Here is a 22,898-nt window from a genome sequence, read left to right on the forward strand (position 1 = left end):
GCAGCTTTCAAAGTTTTTGGTCTCTGTGACTTCATGTACGCTCTATTATTATTTTTAAACCCCAAAGAGTTTCATATATGTTATATCTATTGATATTTATCATATTAGAAATTAAAACTGAAATTAAACTATTTAGAAATAATAGTAACAAACCCATTACCTGTTAATTTTATATTTTTAAATGTTTTCCCAAAAAAAACCCATGAAAGACTGGCAGTGTTCTATGTTTTTGCAAATTTCTTGAAACTCTAGCTTAATTAGAAGATAATTGAATTCTCCTATTTGCTTCTGCATTGAGTATGTTATGATAAGTTGTTTTGGTTGAAGTATTTATTAGAAACCTGGCCTCACATAGTTAAATAGTGGGAAAAGGGAGTTGTCTTTTCAGATAAAATCGTGAACATTTTTCTTTCTTAGCACACCAGAACTTAACATGTGATAGTTTGTAATTGGTTGGTTTGTGGTAGAAACCGCGTCAGTGACCTTTCCTACATGAACATCTGTTTGTCTGTTTTGCGCTTACATGTGCATGATTTTGTAACATCATGTATTTATTGGTCATTTGGAAAATACAGTTTTTCTGAGTTTTTTAGGTCTTACATACATTGATGTATTTTAATATACTATACCAAAAAATTGCATTCATCAATATCACTACCAGCCTCAACAGTACATAGAACTGCCAAGTACATAGTGACAGACGTAACCTTCTGATTTTCACTCCAAAACTCTAATTTTGTCATTAACAACTGATATGCAGTCAGTTGTTTTTCCTAAGGCAGCAAGTTCACTTCACTTATTTTTGAGAAAATGTTTGCTAAATACTCAAGTAAAACAACCCATAATTTGTAGTTTTAAGTAAAAATGATATTTTATTTAAAAAGCCACAGGTCCAGGGGCGCCTGGATGGCTCAGTCTGTTAAGCGTCTGACTTCGGCTTAAGTTATAATCTCACAGTTCATGAGTTCCAGCCCTGTGTCAGGCTCTATTCTGACAGCTCACAGCCTGGACCCTGCTTCTGATTTCGTGTCTCTCTCTCTGTCCCTCCTCCCGTTCATGCTCTGCCACTTGCTCCCTCTCAAAAATAAACACTAAAAAACAATTAAAGCAATTAGTTCAGTTTGCAACTCAGACATTTATGCAAGCTTATCCTGAAGAAAATGATCATACTTTGGTATGAAGATGTGGTGTTTGCATTGATTTCTAAAAAATAAAACTTATTAAAAAGTAAAAAGCTTTGGGTTCACAGCAAAAACTTAGTGGAAGATACAGAGCTTTCCCTCATATCCTCCTCCCCCCGACATGCATAGCTTCCTCCATTACCAGCATCCCCAACACACAGTTTAGTACATTTATTATAATTGGTGAACATACATTGACACATCATTGGTACCCAAAGTCCATGGTTTACATTAGGATTCACTCATGGTGTTGTACATTCTCTGGTTTGGACAGATGTATGAATTATGAATGGCTATTGAAGTTTGTTAAGTATTCCCCATTATGGTATCATTACAGAATAGTTTTACTGCCCCCCCACCCCCCACCCCAGTTCTATATGCTCTGCCTGATCCTTTCCTCCCTTCAGCCCTCCGATAACCATTGATATTTTCATGTCTCCATGGTTTGGCCTTTTTCCAGAATGTCATGTAGTTGGAATCCTACAATATGTGACCTTTTCAGATTGACTTCTTTCAGTAATCTACATTTAAGTTTTTCCATGTCTTTTCGTGGCTTTGATAGTTCATTTCTTTTTAATGCTGAATCATAGTCCATTTTCTGAATATACCACAGTTTATTCACCTACTGAAAGAGATCTTGGTTGCCAGAAGTTTTTTTTTTTTCTCTTAATGGAGCTTCCCAGTCCATAGCACAGAATATGAAAAAGGAATGAATTCAAAGGTTGAGATTTAATAATCATTTTTTACCAGTTCATTTGATATCATTACTCTGGTAAGTGTTAAACTGTTAAATATTTTGCACTATTACTGCAAGTATCTGCACAGTGAACAAGGGACAGTAACTTCTTTGGTGTTAGGAAAACAGTTTTGATTGTGCTGGTGCTGTGAAAGAATTTTAGAGACCAGTAGGGGTTCACAGACACTTTGAGAACTGGGACAAACCCATTAAATCATGATGTATTTATCTCATTATATATTGCTGGATTTTATTTTCTCATTGTTAAATTATTATTATTTTCTTAATGTTAATTTTTGAGAGAGACAGAGTGTGAGTGGGGGAGGGGTGGAGAGAGAGGGAGATACAGAAACCGAAGCCGCTCCAGACTCTCCGCTGTCACCACAGAGCCTGATGCAGGGCTTGAACTCACAGACCAAAAGATCATGACCTGAGCTGATGTTGGATGCTCAACCGACAGAGTCACCCAGGCACCCTTCATTTTCTTAAGAAGGACATTCATATATATGTTCATGAGGGATATAAGTATTTTTATTTGAAGACTTAATACCCTGTGTTTTCTAAGTGAGTTTGTGTAAGATTGGTATTATTTCTGTAAGTACTTGAAATAATTTATTCATGAATTCTATCTGGACCTGGATTTTTCTATGTTGGATTTGATTAATATTCAGATTCTTTAAAAATTTTTTTTAAACGTTTATTTTTGAGAAAGAGGGAGACATGGAATCTGAAGCAGGCTCCAGGCTGTGAGCTGTCAGCACAGAGCCTGACATGGGGGCTGGAACTCACGAACTGTTAGAAGGTGACCTGAGCCGAGGTCAGATCCTTAACCAGCTGAACCACCCAGGTGCCCCGATGTTGAGTTTCTGTAATAGATTTTCTGTTTTTAGAAACAGATTATTTAGATTCAGTTTGTTATGTCAGTTTTGGTGAGATTCCTCTTGAGAAAATTTGCTTATATTTAAACAAATTTATATTGGAATTTATTGGCATAAAAGTTTTCCATAATCTCCAGATTAGTCATTAATTATTCTTTTATGTTCTCTTAATTTGTTGATGTTCCCTCTCTTCATTCCTGATACTAATAATGTCTTTGGGTTATTTTTATTTTTTATTTTTGGGTCCGTGTTGCTAAGGATTTATCAGTTAATCGTTTGAGTTTTTGACTTTGTTGAGATAGTACCTATTTTCTATTTTTTTGATATCTACTTTTAAAATTCTTTCCATTTTTCCTATCTTAGTTTTAAATTGCTCTATTTTCGTGCTTTTTAAGGTGTGCGCTTAAATCATTCCCTCTTTTTGTTAATACCTCCTTTCCTCATGTAGACAATTAAAATTATTACTTTATCTTTAATCACTTGTAGTTGTATCCACAGTTTTTGATCTGATGTTTATATTATGCCATTAAATATTCTTATTTTTTTTTTTTGCTTGAACCATAGATTATTTAGAACTATGTTGTTTCATCTCATTTGGACCTTTTTCAAATATATTTGTATTATTTATTTCTATTTTGATTCTGTTGTAGTCCCATAACAGGCAATATTATTTCGGTCCTCTGAAATTCATCGACCCTTGTTGTTTGGGCTGTTTATGGCCCAGAAAGCCTACAGTATTTATTGTATGACGCTTAATAGGAAAAGTTTGCTGACTCTTAGTATAAATAGTCCTAAATTGATGTTTTTGAACTGCTTGCTCCAGGGTTTATATGATTATCATCTGCCTTAAATAACAAATGACTAAAGATATAAGATTTTTATAATAGTATACTTCTGTTTTCCTGGTCTTTGGTGCTATTGTTGTCCTACAGTTTATTTCTACATGTTAGAAATCTTATACTTCATTTCTATTTTTGTTTTAAACAGTTGATTATCATACAAAGAGATTAAAAATGTACAAAACTAATATTTACCAGTTTTGGCATTCTTCCCCTTGTATCCAAATACAAATTTCTCATTTCTGGCAGAGCACGTCTGTGAGTTTTTCTTGTAGCTCATTTTGTTTTTCTGCAGATCTTTATTTCACCTTCATTTTTGAAAGGCATTTTTGATAAGTATAGAATTCTAGATTAACACTTTTTCTTTCAATACAAGAAAAACGTTTTCTGATTTGCATAGTTGCTGTCATTCTTTTTCCTTTGTATGTAATGGGTCTTGTTCCCCTGGTGCTTTAGAGATTTTTCTCATTGTTGCTTTTCAGCAACTTACTTACATGTTTTGGAGAGGTTTTCTTTGTGTTCTGTTTGAGCTTCTTGGACTTGTGCGTTTAGTTTTTATTACATTTGAAAAAGTTTAGCTATTTCTTTTTAAGTATATTTTCTGTGTGCCCTTCTCTCTCTTTTTTTAATGTTTATTTTGAGAGAAAGAGAGAGAGAGAGAGAGAGAAAATCCCAAGCAGCCTCCGCAGTGTCCCTGATGTAGAGCCTGATGTAGGGCTCCATCCTACAAGCCATGAGATCATGACCCCAGCTGAAATCAGGAGTTAGGTGTTTAACCAACTGAACCACCCAGGTGCCCTTCTCCTCTTTTTTGAGACTACAGTTACACATAAATTGGGTAGTTTGCCCGTTATACAGTTTTGGTCCCTTTAATTTCTGTGTGTGTGTGGTGTGTGTGTGTGTGTGTGTGTGTGTGTGTGTGTGTGTGTGTCCATATTTCTCTTTTTTTAAATGGTTATTTGAGAGACAAAGAGAGAAAGAGAGAATGAGAGAGCTAGTGCATGTGTGCGAGAGAGGGGAAGAGAGAGAGAATTCCAAGCAGATTCCACACTCTCAGCACAGATCTCGGGAACTGAGATCATGACCTGAGCTGAAACCAAAAGTCAAATGCCTAACTGACATCATCACTCAGGCGTCCTGTATGTTTTCCTCTCTTGATAGATATTTGTGTTTATACTTTTTGACTATTATGAATAAAACTGTGAACCTCCATTTTTGTAGGTGCATATTTTCATTTTTCTTGAGTAAATACCTACAAGTGAATTTGCTGGATCATATGTTTAAGCTATATGTTTAACTCGGTAAGAAACTGCCAAATACTTTCCATAGTGGTGGTTGTACATTACTGAACAGTGTATGATGGGTCCACTTATCCCACATCACAGCATTTGATTGTTGTCAGTCATTTTTCTTTTAACCATTCTTGTGGGTGTGTAGTGATGCTTTCTTGTGGTTTTAGTTTACCTTTATGTGATGACTAATGATACTGAGCAGATTTCATGATCTTATTGGCAACTTCTTTTTCTGTTTATGAAACATCTGTTCAAATCTTTACCTATTTTTAATTGGATTGTTAATTGCATTTTTGTAAATTCTCTAAATGTATATTGGAATCCAGTCTTTTGTGAGATATATATGCTGTGATATTTTCTCCTAGTTTGTGTTTTTTAGTCTTTTATGTGTTTTGTTGAGTACTTTTAAATTTTGTTGAAGTATAATTTATCAGTTTCTTTTATGGCTTTGACAGTTTGCATCCCATCTAAGAAATCTTTGCCTGCGTCAAGGTCATAAGAGACTTCTGTTTTGTAAAACTTTTAGCAGTTTTAGCTTTTATATTTAGGTATATCCTCTGTTTTGAGCAGACTCTTGTGTTTGTTAAGTAAGTGCTGGAGGTTAATTTTTTTTCCATAGGAGTGTTCACTTGTGAGAGCACATGTAAGTCTGTTTCTGGATTTTCTTCTCTTCTGTTGGCATGTATACGTACCTTTATGCCAGTATTCACTTCCCATAGTCGTGATTATTCAAGACTTGAAATCAGGTAGTATGAGTCCAATTGTTCTTTTTCAAAACTATTGGCTGCTCTAAGATCTTTGCATGTCCTTTGCACTTTTTAGATTCTTATTTTCTACAAGAGTCTGGGGGGAGTTTGATTGGAATTACATTGATACTATATATCTAATTGGGACTTTTTTTTTTTTTTAAAGCTTATTTGAGGTGGGGGGGAGAGAGAGGGGGAGAGAGAGAAATTCCTCTCTCAGCGCAGAGCCTGATGTGGGGCTGGAACTCATTAACTGTGAGATCATGACCTGGGCCAAAATCAAGAATCAGATGCTTAACTGACTGAGCTACCCAAGCACTCATCAAATTGGGACATCTTAATATTGAGTCTTCTAATTTACAAGCTTGATAGATCTCTCCATTATTTAGATCTTAAAATTTCTCAAAACAGTGTTTTATATTTTCAATATAGGGTCTTATACATGTTTTGTTAAATGTCTTTAAGTATTTCATGGTTTGATACTATTATAAAGGTGTGTTTTGAATGTCATCTTCCGGTTGTTTATTGCTAATATATAGAGGTAGAATTAATTATTGTATATGGATCTTGTTTCCTGTGGTTTTGCTGATTTTTACATATTGATGTTTAGGATAATATAGATTGGTATACAGTCATATGGCAAATAAGAATGGTTTTATTTTTCCTTTTCAATCTCCCCTTTTATTTCTCTTTTATTCTTTGCTTTATTTCACTGGTGAGGATTTTCAGCACACAGTGTTGAGTAGAAATGGTTGAGACTGGACATCATTGCTTTTTTCCTGATCTTGGGAGAACAATCTCCAATCCTGGCTGGAGTTGTTTTACGGATGTTCACCATTCGTTGGAGGAAGTTCTTTTCTGAAAGAGACTTAAAAATGTTTCATAGAACTCTTCAGTGAGGCTTGGAGCTTTCTTTGTGGGAAGACTTTTAGTTAAGATTTAGTGTATTTAATAAATGTGGAACTATTCAAATGTTAAATTTTCTTTTACATGAATTTTGGCAGTTAGCATCTTTTAAGGAATTGGTCCATTTAATTTACAGTTCATATTGTTGACTTGATTAGCATAATACCCTCTTAATATCCTTTAATTTTAGGGTCAGTGCTGTTTTCTCTCTCTCTCTCTCTCCCTTTCTCCCCACCAGTATTGGCAAATTGTGATTTCTCTCCCACTTTCTTCATTGATCTACCCAGAGGTTTGTCAATTTCATCGATATCTTCCCTCCTCCAGAAGAATCAATTTTTACTTGTTCATTTATTATTTTAATGATTTAACTTTTTTGCTTCATTTCCTTCTTTTTTTTAAAGTTGATTTATTTTGAGAAAGAGAGCATTAGCACAGGTGGGGCAGAGCGAGAGCAAGAGCGAAATTCCAAGCTGACTCCGTGCTATCAGCACAGAGCCTGATGTAGGCCTCCATCTCACAAACTGTGAGATCATGACCCGAGCCAAAATCGGGAGTTGAACACTTCACCTATGCAACAACCCAGGCTACTTTGGTTTTTAATGTATACTTTTTCTTTTTCTTTTTTTTTTACATTTTATTCATTTTTGAGAGACAGGGCATGAACAGGGGAGGGGCAGAGAGAGAGGGAGACATAGAATCTGAAGCAGCCTACGGGCTCTGAGCTGTCAGCACAGAGCCCGACGCGGGGTCAAACACACAAACAAACACACAAATAGTGTGATCAGACCTGAGCTGCAGTCAGACGCTTAACCAACTGAGCCACCCAGGCGCCCCTTGTGTCATTTTTTAAATCTTTAATTTGTAATTAATTTTGGGTATGGCATGTCATGAGGTGAGAATGATTTTTTTTCTAAATTATTATCCAGTTTTCCTCAACATTCTTCATTGCATAATCTATTCTTTAGTCTTTATTCTTTTTTAGAAATTTCTTAGCTATTGTTATGAGAATAAACTGGCTACATGAATGAATCATTTTGTAAAGTTTCAGAAATAAATTAAATTTATATAATAATTTGGAATCACATCTTTACTGTAATGTTTCCAGTCTAAAATTGGTTAGTACTGTGAAAATGTTGGGGTTCAGGAGTGAATGGTCAGGAATGAATTCTTGACATGTCTTTGATTCAGAAAGGGTGGTTTTATTAAAGCACAGGGCAGGATCTGTTGGCAGAAGGAGCTGCACTGAGATGGTGAGGAGTGACTGACTACAAACTTTGAAGTTGGAAGGGATTTAGGGATCTAGAAGTCTCTAAGGAATTTGGAAACAAGGTTTCTAGGACCTGACGGGGCTAGCTGTTGTTAGGATAAGATCATTTACTAATGTCTAGTAAAACCTTAGTCATGAGACTCTTTAGATGTATCAGTGGGCTACATGCTTGGAAGACGATTGCTAACATATACCTTAGGAGGGGGTAGAGATAAAGGAGGATTCCCAGGGGATTTTTTTAAAAAGGATCCTGGAGGTCAGTCAGATGTCAAGCTAAGGTTACCGTTTGCCTGTAGCAAAGTATTAACACTGAGGCAGCTGATAACGTTCCTTGAGGAAGGTTACTCTGCCTGTCTCAGGTCAAGAGTTTGTCAGTGGGCTGTAAGTTGTAAGGAATTTTAATGTATTTCTATATTTCTTTTACCTTTGTTCTCCACATCAATCATGACCTTCAGTTTATTATTTAGATGTTTGTTGTATCTCTAGGTAAAGCTTAATAGTTTTCTTATTAAAGTAGTACATCTATCTAGTTTAGTTTTTTTAACTGATTTTTTTTTACTGTACTATTTCTAACAAACTATTGCAAGTACATTCTTTAAATATTTGGTTTTCTTGAGATAGTTGTCTTTGGAAAAAGATTCTTTTAGTTAGTATTGCTTTGCCATTATCTTACAGAAAGCTTAAGTTAAAAATAACAGGTGATGGAGTGAAGGTTAATGGATTTCAGCATAGGTACTCTCGAGACTGAGTTTGTTAACTTTATTAATTTTCTTAAAGGCTTTATTTTTAATCTCTACACTCAACATGGGGTTTAAACTCTCAGCCCCAAGATTAAGAGTTACATGCTCCATTGACTGAGCCAGCTAGGCACCCCAACCTTATTAATTTTCTAATTTTAATCCTCATCCCAAAATTTTTATCTTCTCTCTTGTTTTTTTAAACTTCTACTTCTGGCTTTTTTTTTTTTTTAAACCTCCCTACTCTTCTTTGTCTTATGCATTCATGTCTTCCATAGTAAGAACAAGATATTGTTCATATTCCAGGATTATGAGATTTAGGGGGACATTGTTCTTTTGTATGGAATGTTACATATGTATTGAATATAAATATTCCCTTAGGCTAATAATGTAGAATTATAAAATTGGATATTTTGAACTTAGGTGTTTGCTTTTTAATAATGGAGGGTTTGATGCTCTCAAAATGATTCTATTAAAATGTAAATAATTGTTACAATTACAAATAGACATTCACAGAAAGAGTCTTCTCTGTGCTTTGTTTGTTGTGGGGAGAAAGATTCTACCAAAAGTTAATGATTATTTCAAGAATTCCCTCAACTCCAGTATTTAAACATTCTCACCTGTCTTAATGTTTGTTTATTTTTGAGAAAGAGTGTGAGGAGTGGAGGGGCAGAGAGAGAGAGGGGGAGACGGGGGGGGGGGGGACGACACAGAATCTGAAGCAGGCTCCAGGCTCTGAGCTGTCAGCACAGAGCCAGATGCAGGGTTTGAACCCATGGACCATGAGTTCATGACCTGAGCCAGGGTTGGGCGTTTAACTAACTGAGCCACCTAGGTGCCCCCATTCTCACTTGTCTTTATGACAGTACTTATTTTTTCCCTAGGTTCATTAAGGCTTAATTTATATAGATTAAAATTCACCTATTTTAATACACAGTTTGAATTTGGTTAATTTTATAGAGTCGTGTAACCAACCATCACAGAAGTTCCACGATTCTGAAGTTTCTTTACTCCCCTTTGCAGATAAGTAGGTGACCTCTGGCCTGAAGCAGCCAGTCAGTACCCCCCCCCTTTTTTTTTTTAAATAATTCAGAAGCTTTTAGTATATTGGTAAGAGTTGTGTAACCTGTCACTACTGTCTAATTTTAGAACATTTCCATCACCCTTGGAAAAAATGGGTGTCTGTTAAAGTCACTCCCTCTTCCCACCCTTAGCCCTAGCAACTACTAGTCTTCCTGGTATCTCTGTAGATTTACCTTTTCTGGCAAATACAAGCGTGCAATATGTGTTATTATTCTGTCTCGTTTCTTTTGTTGGATATACATGTCATTTGAGCATTTTTATGAAAGATAATTTTTTTGTTTTAAAAACAGGGAATTACTCTACTAATGATGGGGTCAGCAGATGCGCTTCCAGAGGAGCCTTCAGCTAAAACTGTCTTTGTGGAAGACATGACCGAAGAACAGTTAGCGTCTGCAGTAAGACATACGACATTTTATATATTTGATTGCTATAGTTATTAGGATGCCTTTCAGAAAGTAGCATCTAAATGTTTTAAAGATTTAATTGTTAGTATTAAGATGTATGTTTTTAGTAGTAAAAATAATTTGATAATTCAATGCAAAGTTAGTATCTTTAATAAGTGTTTGGCGATGTTAACTGCTATTACTTTATGGGAAAACAGGCTTAAAGGGGATAAGTAGTTTAAATGCTGGGTTGTTACACTAAGATACCACCTCACGTGGTCAGAGTGGCTAAAATGGACAAATCGGGAAACTATAGATGCTGGCGAGGATGTGGAGAGACGGGCACCCTCCTACACTGTTGGTGGGAATGTAAACTGGTGCAGCTGCTCTGGAAAGCAATGTGGAGGTTCCTCAAAAAATTAACAGTAGAACTCCCCTGTGACTCAGCAGTAGCACTGCTAGGAATTTACCCAAGGGATTCAGAAGTGCTGATGCATAGGGGCACATGTACCCCAATGTTCATAGCAGCAATGTCAACAATAGCCAAAACATGGAAGGAGCCTAAGTGTCCATCAACTGACGAACGGATCAAGAAGATGTGATATATATACACAATGGAGTACTACATGGCAATGAGAAAGAATGAAATCTGGCCATTTGTAGCAACATGATGGACCTCGAAGGTGTCATGCTAAGTGAAGTAAGACAGAGAAAGAAAGATACCATATGTTTTCGTTCATCAGGGTAATAGGAGAAACTTAACAGAGGACCGTAGGGGAGGGGAAGGGAAAAAAATAGTTGGGGAGAAGGAGGGAGGCAGACTATAAGAGACTGTTAAATACGGAGAACAAACTGAGGGCTGATGAGGATGGGGGAGAGGCGAAAAGGGTTGATGGGCATGGAGGAGGGCACTTGTTGGGATGAGCACTGGGTGTTATATGGAAACCAACTTGACAATAAACTATATTTTTAAAAAATGCTGGGTTTAAATTCTTAAAATTTTTCTTGTTGAAGATACATACAATGTGTTATAAATTGTAATATTGATTTAAAAATACTGGTCAACACAAACTTATCAAATGTTATTATCATTGAGCATTTTTATGGTGTTATTTTTTTTCTTTTTTTGAGTGTTTCTATGTATACTGTGTTACCCTGTTCTAATGAAAAGCCTCCAAGGCGAGCAGGACTCATAATGATCTCTTATTTTCAAGAAGGGAGTTTAAACACAGAATATTTGTCAGCATATTTGCATGTATACATTTCTGTTGCAGGACATAAGACATTGTTAATCTTGGGTGAAAGTGGAATATAAATTGGTATGAATTGGTAAATTGTACTTCAGAGTATAAATTTTAGGGATTTTATATATGCTATGTCATTTTATAAAAATGAGTTAATCCTTTTCCTTATCAGATGGAATTACCATGTGGATTGACAAACCTTGGTAACACTTGTTACATGAATGCTACAGTTCAGTGTATTCGTTCTGTGCCTGAACTCAAAGATGCCCTTAAAAGGTAAGACAGAAATGTTGGAAGTCCTATTGGTAAGTAAGGGAGGTTCACATTTGGGTGAGTGGTGTTTAGGTATAATTGTATGTATAGTTTTTGAGCAGCTTTATTTGAGATACTCATTTATTGTACAATTCATCTGTTTAAAATATTTGATTAAATGGTCACATTTAATTCACAGGGTTGTCCAGCCATCACCACAGTCTGGTTTTAGAGTATTTTCTTCCTTCCTGAAAGAAATCTATTCCTGAGCAGTCAGTGACTCCTTTTACCTTTCCCACCTCCAGCTCTAGGCGACCATTTATCTACTTTCTGTCTTACACATTTCCCTATTTTGGATATTTCATATAAATGTAATTATACAATAAATGATTTTTATGATTGGTTTCTTTTTTTACTTAGCATAATATTTTCTGGGCTTATTCATGTTGTATATATGTCAGTACTTCATTTTTATAGCTGAATAATATTTGACTCTGTGGACATTACCATATTGAGTTAATCTGTGCATCTGTTGATAAACATTTGATTAGTTTCCATTTTGAGGCTGTAATGATAATGTTATGAACATTCAGGGAGAAGTTTTTGTGCAGACCAGTTATTTTCATTTCTCTTGGTTATGAGTGGTTTACGTGGTCATGTAGTAAGTCTTTGTTAAACAGCATTTTGAGAAACTGCCAAATTGCTTGGCACTATTTTCTCTTCTCACCAGCAATGTAAGAGAGTTTCAGTTTCTCCACCTCCATGCCAATCTTTATATTCAAATGTCTTTGATTTAGAGTCATCCTAATGATAAAGTGGGATCTCATTGTAGTTATTGTTTGCATTTACCTAATGACTAGTGATGAGCATCTTTTCATATATTTATTGGCTTGTATATCTTCTTTGGAGAAACGTCTGTTCAAATCCTTTGGGTGTGTTTTATTTTTTTAAACTCTGATCTTTTTTTTTTTTTTTTAAATAATAGTTTATTGTCAAATTGGTTTCCATATAACACCCAGTGCTCTTCCCCACAAGTGCCCCCCTTCATCACCACCACCTCTTTTCCCCCTCCCCCTCCCCCTTCAACCCTAGGTTCTTTTTCAGTATTCAGTAGTCTCTTAGGTTTTGCGTCCCTCTCTCCCCAAATCTCTTTCTCCCTTCCCCTCCCCATAGTCCTGATCTTTTTTTTTTTTAATGTTTGTTTATTTTTGAGAGAGAGCATGTGTGTGTGCATACATGGGTGAGGGGGGCAGGGAGAGAGAGGGAGACAGAAGATCTGAATGAAGCGTGCTCTGTACTGACAGCAGTGAGCCCCACATGGGGCTTGAACTCACAAATAATGAGATCATGACCTGAGCCGAAGGTGAACACTCAGCCAACACTCAGCAGATTCAGCCACCCAGGTGCCCCCTGGGCCTACATTTTAAATGGTTTGTCTTTTTATTATTTCAGTTATAAGTGTTGTTCTGGATATAAGTCCTTTTTCAGATAGATAATTTGCAGATATTTTCTTTCTTTTTTTTTTTGAGTTGTCTTCATTTTCTTGATGTTATTGTTTTGTAACACAAGAGTTTTAAATTTTGATGTAGTTTAATTTTTCTGTGTGTGTCTGTGTGTGTATGTATGTGTGTGTATCTTACATATGAAACAGTTGCCTAATCCTAGGTCACAAATATTTAATCTTATTTTTTTTAAGACCTATATAATTTTAACACTTAAATTTAGGGCTCTGATCTGTTTTTAGTCCATTTTTATGTATGGTGGGAAGTTGATATCTCATCCCATTCTTCTATAAATGGATATCCAGTGTTTTGAGTACTGTTTGTTGAAGAAGATTCTTCTTTCCCTGGTGAATTGCCCTAGCACCATTTTTGAAAATCATTTGACTGTGATGTATTTCTGGATTCTCAATTTTAGTCTAGAGATAAATACCTTCAATACATTCATTTGTATTGATTTGTCCTTATGCTGGTAAATAATTTTATACCACTATACAAAAGATATATATAACTTAAAAAATAGGTGACTTAATTCTCAGCAAGTTTATTACAACTGTCTTGGTGTATACTTTGCCACTTGGTAATGTAGGATAGAATTCTAAATTTCAGTGTGAATACTCTTTATTTAGAAATTTTTTTTAGCAATTATTTATGAGAGAGAGAGAGAGAGAGAGAAAGAGAGAGAGAGAGAGAGAGAGAGAGAGAGAGAGTGAGTGTGAGCAGGGGAGAGGCAGAGAGGGAGACCTAGAATCTGAAGCAGGCTCCAGCCTCTGAGCTGTAGGCACAGAGCCCGATGTGGGGCTTGAACCCGCAGCTGTAAGATCATGACCTGAGCCAAAGTCGGATGCTTAACTGACTGAGCTACTCAGGTGCCCCTGGCCTGCAGTTTGAATTCTTAAGCCAGCTTTGTGAATGCTGATTCCCCCCACCCTTCCTTTTTTTTGTCCTTAGTGGCTTGTGGAAATGCTTTGATAGAACTGGGCAGTAGTGAGTATCGAGGATTATGCAGAAACCTGGGAGTAACTGAAAGTTTTCTAAATTTCTCTGAAGTGAATACTTGTCAGGTATTTATAAAGTTGCCTAGATTATAGCTGGTGTAGTTATTAGTGAACAAGACACAGCATCTATCTTCAAGGCACTTATAGTCTTAATTGAGAAAGACTGTCATGTTTGGTACGGTTTCAGAAATGCTTTGATGGGAAATTTTAAAGTAGAGTTCTTTTTCCTCAGAGGTTTGTAGTTACTTTTCCACTATTTTTGTGTGCCCATAGGTACTGATGAGAGATCTAATATCAGTCTCATTTCTTATTGTTTTCTGTTAATAATTTTTAAGGTTTTTTTTTAGGGTAGTAATGGAGTTTTATTTATCTTATTTATTAGTGCTGAGTGAGCATTTTTAGTGTAAGGACTCTTGTCCTAAACTTTGGACATTCTTGGCTGTTACTTCTTCAGATACTGTTTCTCCTTTATTTTATCTGGCTTCTCTTATATTCTGAATAATAGTTTCTGGATCTATTTTTCATGTTTCTTTTTTTTTTCTTTGCACTTTTGATTTTTTTATGTGCTGTGTTCTAGGAGAGTGCCTCAGTTCTGTTTTACATTTCATGGATTTGTGCATTAGCTTTGTATCACAGCTGCTTATTTATCACAACTTTCTTTAACCTCCTGTTCTTTTTAAAATTTTTTATTTTTATTTTTATTTCTTATTTTTATGTTTTTTTGAGAGACAGAGACAGTGTGAGCAAAGGAGGGGCAGAGAGAGAGGGAGATACAGAATCTGAAACAGGCTCCAGGCTCTGAGCTGTCAGCACAGAGCCTGAAGCAGAGTTTGAACCCACAAACCATGAGATCATGGCCTGAGCCGAAGCCGGACGCTTAACTGACTGAGCCACCCAGGCACTCCTCATGTTCTTAATTTTGGATATGATTCCTGCTTTTCTTTCTCTGAGGCTCTGAAGTGTTCTTATTTAAAGGTTTTTTTTTTTCCCCTCCTTGTTTGGACCTTTAATTAATTAATTAATTTATTTTTAATGTTTTATTTTATTTTTTTTTGATACAGGGAGAGACAGAGCATGAGAGGGGGAGGGGCAGAGAGAGAAGGAGACACAGAACCGGAAGCAGGCTCAGGGCTCTGAGCTAGCTGTCAGCACAGAGCCTGATGTGGGGCTCGAACCCACGAACGTGAGATCTGACCTGAGCCAAAGTCGGAGGCTTAACCGACTGAGCCACCCAGGCGCCCCTGGACCTTTTTAATTTAAACTCTGTTCTCTTTAGATTTAAGTATTGATCTTCTCTCTTTTGTGTTGAGAGTCTATAGTTATCTGACGCAACCAGGTTCTCTTCTTTATGTTTCCTTTGCAAACGAGCTGAATGAGCAGCTTCTTGGGCAGCTCTCTGCCGTGAAAGCTGGCTGCTTGAAACAGACTTACCTTACTTACTTCCAAGACTTCTTTGTACTTTGTTCATCTGGGATCTCTTCCAGCCTCTATTCCAGGGAGAACTCTTTCATGTTTTGGGGTTATTTCTCTGAGTTTTATATAAACGGGAGATTTCATTCTATTGATTTCCGTTTTCTTGACCATATGAAACATATTTTGAATGCTAAGTTTTTACAGGGGGCTGGAAGTTCTAGTACTTAATTAACTTACTACAAGAGGACATGGATGGGGTTTTATATCTTTGGAAAAATGGCACCAACTAATAAAATAGGAGTGAAAGAAGAGAGACTTCATGGAAGGTGTTTTACAACGGGCAGTGCTGAAGCTCATCCTTAAATACTTAAGGATTTTTATTTGACAGGCTCTGGAGAGTGAGATGTGTATACTGCTAAAAGGTAGAAGGGAAATAGGCTGGGTTAGTTGAAGAGGCAGTGAGGGTCAAGAACCAGAGCTACAGGTAAAATCTAGTTTGCTTAATGCTGCATTAGTGGAACCTCATAAGTAGGAATTTTAAATTTAGAACATATAACTAGCCTTACATTCTATGAGTTACTTACAAAGACCACATCATAGGACTATATTTTTATCTTACTGAGGATTGGTAAGGCATGGTTTGGTAAGTACCACATAGTTTTTTCATTAGCAATTATTAGGTTGATATTTTATTTGCATTTTCAAATTTGTATAGGAATAACCTCTTCTTAATAGAACTTAACTATAAAATTGGCTGGCCAACTTTTTTGGGGGGGCATTTTAAATGAACATTCTCTGTGTCTTTTTTTTTTTTTTTAAATGTTTTATTTATTTTTGATACTGAGAGAGACAGAGCATGAGAGGGGGAGGGGCAGAGAGAGGAGGAGACCCAGAACCGGTAGCAGGCACCAGGCTCTGAGCTGGCTGTCAGCACAGAGCCCGACGCGGGGCTCAAACCCACGAACGTGAGATCTGACCTGAGCCGAAGTCGGAAGCTTAACTGACTGAGCCACCCAGGCGCCCCTCTCTGTGTCTTTTTAAGTTTTGGTCATTTATGTTTTCCTATGAATTTGTCTTTGTGTCTTTAAGATATTTTAGCATAAGAATGATCTATTTTTGGACCTGTACTTCCCCCATTTTCATTTTTATTTGTTATATGTGTTTTTCCGTGCATTATCTTTTCAGAGGTTTGTATATTTTATTTTTGAAAGAATCAGCTATTTGATATATTCAGTCACTTTTTTTGATTGTCTTATTCATCCTACTTTTGTTTGTATTAACTTATTTCTATTTTCCTTAGGCTTGTTTTATTTTCTGATTTCTTAAATTATATGCTTAGATCATTTATTTGTTCTTGGGTAGTAATGAAAGTACCGTATTTAGTCTGAGTTTTGTTTGCTGTTCCCTATTCATTAGATGAGGCTGTTCACATGTTTTTGAAAAAAAAAAAAAACAACAAACCACTATAAAATCCCTTCTTTTGACTCTGAATTCATTTAATTGTTGAATTTTAACATATAGAAAATATATGAATTATCCCAGAGTGAACACATCTGTGTGACCAACACTGACAAACAGAACCCCATCAGCCGCTAAAAATTCCCTTATGACTATCCCTTCCTGAGGGCCACCTCCATTTGTCTGTTCAGAATTGTCAATGATAATGTAACTTCTAACCTCATAGATTAATTTTGCCTCTTTGGAACTTCTTATACACAGAAATATGGATTGTGTTCATTTGGGTCTGGCTCATTTTTTTGGCCTAACCGTGTGTATGTAGTTGTAATTTATTGATGTTCATGCGGTGTAATATTCTACTGTATGCGTCTACTACAAAATACCTGTTTTTCTGTTGATGAATGTTTGGGTTTAGCTGATATACAATTGATTCTTGTATTTCACAGATGGTAGAAAAGTCAAAAGTCCTCTTTTTTGTAGGTTATAAAGTATAATAGACATTAAGCTTATTACATCTGAATTTTCTATATCATTTAGTTTTTGTTGACTTGGTAAAGACTTTTTTAGAAAAAGTACTCACTTTTTTTATCTTCTGTGAAACCTCTCAGTATTTCTGTTACATCTCTTGGTACTCTTTTCAGTTTCTCCCTTTATTTTCTAAAGTTTTTCTTTGTAAAGTTCACCTGTTACTGTTATTTGGCTTATTGGATGGTTTTATCTTAATTACAAATGAAATGTTTTCTTGGTAGGGGCACATGGGTGGTTCAGTTGATTAAGCGTCCAGGTCATGATCTCGTGGTTGCTGAGTTCGAGCCCCACGTCGGGCTCTGTGCTGACGGCTCAGAGCCTGGAACCTGCTTCGGATTATCCTTCTCTCTGCCTTTCTCCTGCTTGTGCTCTGTCTCTCTTGCTCTCTCAAAAATAAACAAACATTAAAAAATTAAAAAAAAATGTTTTCTTGGTATAATGAGAGGTTTTTGGTTGGGGAGATAGTATTAAATTACTTATGCTTTTCCTGTTTGTCATGACTTAAAAAAGAAAAGATAATTCATTAGTATAGCCTTTGTCATAAATGTAGAAATAGTTACTTAGCAGTGTTATCCTGTAACAAGAAGTAAATTCATAACAGCACTTATGCCAGCATATACTTCAGTGATGTTTTGGGATACACTTGTATTAGTACTTTAACTTCAGAGGTGCCTTTTAAGAAGTTGCAAGCTAGAGGGAAACTATTATGATTTTCACTTTTTAAAATAAATATATCTAATTTAGACATCGTTATGATTTGAGTATTGAAAAATTAAAAAAAAATCTTGAGTCACAGCAATTTTAAAAATATCTAAACAGAACTTTTCAATTGTGTATAATTTGACATATTTTTTATGACCTGTTTACATAAGCACAGAAATTTTTTAATTTTACTTATTTTTCTATTTTAGGGAGAGTGTGCACACGAGTAGGGGAGGGGGCAGCGAGAGAGGTAGAGAGAAAGAAAAAATCTTAAGCAGTCTCTGTGCTTACCATGGAGCCTGACGCAGGGCTTGATTCCATAACCTTGGGATCAGCTGAAATGCTGATCAGATGCTCAACCAAATGAGCCACCCAGGCGCCCAAACGTTTACATCTAGTAAATATCTTGTATTTGGTGTGATCAGTTTTGATAAATGCAAATCTCTAACCCATTTTACAAATTACAGAACATTTCCCTCATCCCAAGAAGTTTTTATACTTCTACCTTTTCCCAGTCCTTATCCCCACCCACTACTCAACTCTGCACACAGCTACTGGTATATTAGTTTTGTGCATTCAGGAACTTAAGTGTACAGAATATATTTTCGTTTGTCTTAGTTCAGTTAGCTTGGTTTTTGAAATTCATCCATGTTATTGACGGTATTGAGAGTTCTTATGGCTCTACATTCTTGCCAATGTTGGTTGAAACCATTCTTTGTCACGTTAGTCCCTCCAGTGGGTGTGTGGTATGTGAGCATCGTTTTAATCATAGTGAATAGGCAGTTATTCTCCTTCCCCATGGTGTTTGATAACTGAATGATAATTTCTGATCTTGTGTCCTAAGACATTGTATGAATAAATACTAGCTTGATTATTTCCTTTGGATGACCAGTCCTTTGTGTTGTTGTAAATTCTAAATTGAATTTAGAAATTATTTAATAGAAACACCTCATTTATAGGTAAGCAGACAGACTTGAAAATGAAGGGACTTATTTAATGTTACATAGAAAGTTAATGCTAAATGTAGGTGTATTGACTTTGATTTAATGTTTTTGATCTAATACTTTTTTCTTTGTTATTTCTGAAATTGTATTTTATTTTCTTTGTAATAATAGATATGAAATGCATACTTTATTATTTCATGTTTACAGGAAATTAAAAAAAATTTTTAAGTTTATATGTTTTGAGAGAGAGTGAGCGAGCAGGGGAGGGGCAGAGAGAGAGGAGGTAGAAGTCCAAGCAGGCTCTGCACTGTCAGCACTGAGATTGATTTGGGGCTCAAACTCACAAAATGTGAGATTGTGAGCTAGGCCAAAACCAAGAGTTGGACGCTTAACCGACTGAGCCACCCAGGCATCCCCCGCGTTTTTTCTTTTTTAAATGTTTGTTTATTTGGAGAGAGAGGGAGAGAGAGAATCCCAAGCAGGCTCCATGCTGTCAGCGCAGAGCCTGATAGAAGGTCAGTCTCTTGCACTGTGAGATCATGACCTGAGCCAAAACCAAGAGTCAGAGGCTCAACTGACTGAGCCGCCCAGGTGCCCCTAAATTCTCTTATTTCTAGTTTTCCTTTTTGTCCATATAATTATTAATGGAACAAGACCAGAAGAGAAGGAAATATAAAGGTGCGAACAACTCTGATAAACTTGAAGTAGAAGGTGTCATAATAAGCTCTTTTAACTAGTTTCTTCTCATTTGAGTTTCAGAATGAATCGAATCCTATTTAATTCTGCCTAATGTTCCTAGGTATGCAGGTGCCTTGAGAGCTTCAGGGGAAATGGCTTCCGCACAGTATATTACTGCAGGTCAGTATCTTTAAGTATATTCCTTTTTGAGAGGGCAGTGCAGTATTCAAAAAGGGTTATTTTTTACTCCTAGTTTGTTTAGTAGCTTTCAGTTTACAAAAAGTATTTTATAAAACATCATCTCATTAAATTCGGAGTACTTATACTTACATTTTATTTTATTATCCAAATTATAAACCACTGATGTCTGTCTTTTCTGAAAAACATTTTTTGGGTTTCTTGGATAAAATTTAATTTTGGCCTTAGGTTCTATGAGTAAGACATACCTCTGGGGATAGCCAGACGTAGATTTTATTATAGGTGATGCAGTCATTGTAAGAGAGTCTAGTGTTTTGTTTTTTAATTTTTTAATGTTTATTTACTATTGAAACAGAGAGAAATCCAGCATGAGCGGGGGAGGGGCAGAGAGAGAGGGAGACACAGAATTAGAAGAAGGCTCCAGGCTCTGAGTTGCCAGCACAGAGCCTGATGCGAGACTCGAACTCATGAACCGTGAGGTCACCACTGAGCCGAAGTTGGACACTTAACCGACTGAGCCACCCATGCGCCCCAAGAGAGTCTGGTGTTAGTGTAAGAAAGTGCTATATGAAGTATGAGGAGAAACAAATTCTTAAAGCATGGGAATAACTTTTCTTCATTACATGAGACCATGTATTTTGTCCCCATTCATTTTGGGACAGTTTTACAAGTGAATACTTTAAGTCTTTGGGTTAGATTGATAAGGTATATTTATGGCTATACCTTTTTGTTTTTGTTTGTAACAGCTTTATAGAGATACAATTCACATACCATACAATTTATGCACTGAAAGTGCACAATTCGTTGTCTTTTAGTATACTCAGAGTTGTGCAGCCATCACCACAGGTCCATTTTAGAACATTTCATCGCTTTGAAAAAGAAACTCTGTAACCTTTAGCAGTCACCCTGTTTTCCCATCTCCACCCCGAGCCTGTACAGCCACTCAGCTACTGTCAGTCTCCATGTATTTGCCTATTCTGGACTTTTGACAAAAATGGATTTTATAATATGTGGTCTTTTTAGAGAGCTTCTTTCACTTAGAATGTTCTCAGGGTTCATCCACGTTGTAGTATATATTAGTGCTTGATTCCTTCTTGCTGAAAAAGATTCCATTGTAGGGATATATTGTATTTCATTTGTCCTTTCATCAGTGATAGGCATTTGGGTGGTTTCCACGTTGGACTATTGTTAAGTATTGCTAAAAACTTTTTGCAAACATTTCTTTGGACATGATTTTGATTTCTCTTGGGTATATATCTGCGAGTAGAATTGTTGGGTCATATGGGAACTATACTTCAACCTTTTGAGGAATTGCCAGACTGTTTTCCAAAGCAGCTGCATCATTTTCTATTTCTCCCAGTATGAATGAGGGTTCCCATTTGTCTATATTGTTGATAATACTTGGTATTGTCTGTCTTTGATTATAGCCTGCCTAGGGGTGTGAAGTGGTATCTCTTTGTGGTCAGCTATTAATTTGTAATACTATAAAAACAGTATGTTTCTTTGTGTCATTTGTAGTTAGAGATTTTTCCTTTGACCATTTTTGTTCCTGAAAGGCTTATTTGTTGAAACTTTTTAATGAGGAAAATATTATCATTTATATCTAGTTTACTTGTTTGCTTTTGTATCTGAGAGTAACTTGGAATTTCAGCAACTTCTCCATTTTCCTCTAAGAGGCTTGTAGTATTGATGAAATGAAAGATAGGTTTTCATTTTTAAATCTTACTTTGTGCTAATTTTTTTTAATGCTTGTTTATTTTTAAGAGAGGGAGAGAGATGAGTGCGAGCAGGGGAGGGGCAGAGAACGAGGGTGACAAAGACTCTGAAGCAGGCTCCAGGCTTTAAGCTGTCAACTCAGAGCCTGACACAGGGCCAAGAGATCCTGACCTGAGTCAAAGTCGGACGCTTAACTGATTGAGCCACCCAGGTGCCCCTGTGCTATTTTTTTAATTATTTATTTATTTTGAGAAAGAGAGAGTGTGAGCGGGGGATGGGGAGAGAGAGAGAAGGGAGAGAGGATCCCAAGCAGGCTCCTTACTGTCAGCAAAGAGCCCCATATGGGGCTCAAACCCATGACATGTGATATCACGACCAGAGCTGAAACCAAGAGTCAGATGCTTAACTGACTGAGCCACCCAGGCGCCCCTATTTTGTGCTGAATTTAACTTTACAGAACAGTTCTCAGAATTGACCAATTATTAACTACCTGGCTCATTGTCTTCTGTAGCCATGTTCTTTTTTTTTTCTTTTTTTAACCTTTGAGAGTAAGGTGCAGACATTCTGGCTTATTTCTGAATACTTCAGTATGTATTTCCCAAGAATGAGGACCTTCATAATCACAAGATAATTAACATTTTTCAAAATCCAGGAGTTTAACATGGATGAACTGCTCTAAATTATAGACTACTTACATTCTGGCAGTTGATCCAGCATTCCGATTACAAAGTTCTTTGCTTTGGGAGCCAGTTTAGGATCACACATTGTATTTAGTTGTCGTGTCTTAGGAGTCTCTTTTAATGGATAGTGCATTTTTGACCTTTTTCTTTCAAACTAATGAAATATTTTGAGATACTCTGTTTATGGTATATATTAAATCTTAAGTCATTTTTTATTTTGAGTAATGTGTAATTTAAAGTGTTACTACAACTTAGGTTTTTTTACTTTAAAAATTAGAAGCCTGGTAGGGATTAATTTTTGCTGTCTTTTGAAAAAAAAAACATTTTTAAACACCATGTTGTCTTATTTGGGAAGATTTTATGAGCACTGGCTCTGTGCGGAGACGTAGTATTTACTGGGCTTCAGTTTATATATAGTGATGGTAGATGACATGTCACATGTTAGTTAACAAAGTGAATCTAGCCTGGAATCTTTAATAAGGACAGTGTATAATAGCTGGGGGGTCAGCAGGGCAGGAGTATTCTGAACCCCCAGAGCAG

General features: G+C 36.2%; 1 protein-coding gene across 1 annotated transcript in view; it reads left to right on the plus strand.

Annotated features, from left to right (window-relative positions):
* USP14 (ubiquitin specific peptidase 14) overlaps positions 1-22,898 on the plus strand; it is a 47,148-nt gene that overhangs the window by 9,206 nt on the left and 15,044 nt on the right. The window contains exons 4-6 of the mRNA XM_029922969.1: positions 9,956-10,060; positions 11,465-11,568; positions 19,886-19,944. Coding sequence (XP_029778829.1) covers positions 9,956-10,060; positions 11,465-11,568; positions 19,886-19,944 — 268 coding nt within the window. The remainder of the gene's footprint in view (positions 1-9,955; positions 10,061-11,464; positions 11,569-19,885; positions 19,945-22,898) is intronic.

The sequence above is a fragment of the Suricata suricatta genome, chromosome 14 (genome assembly GCF_006229205.1).
Source record: "Suricata suricatta isolate VVHF042 chromosome 14, meerkat_22Aug2017_6uvM2_HiC, whole genome shotgun sequence".
Lineage (NCBI taxonomy): Eukaryota > Metazoa > Chordata > Mammalia > Carnivora > Herpestidae > Suricata > Suricata suricatta.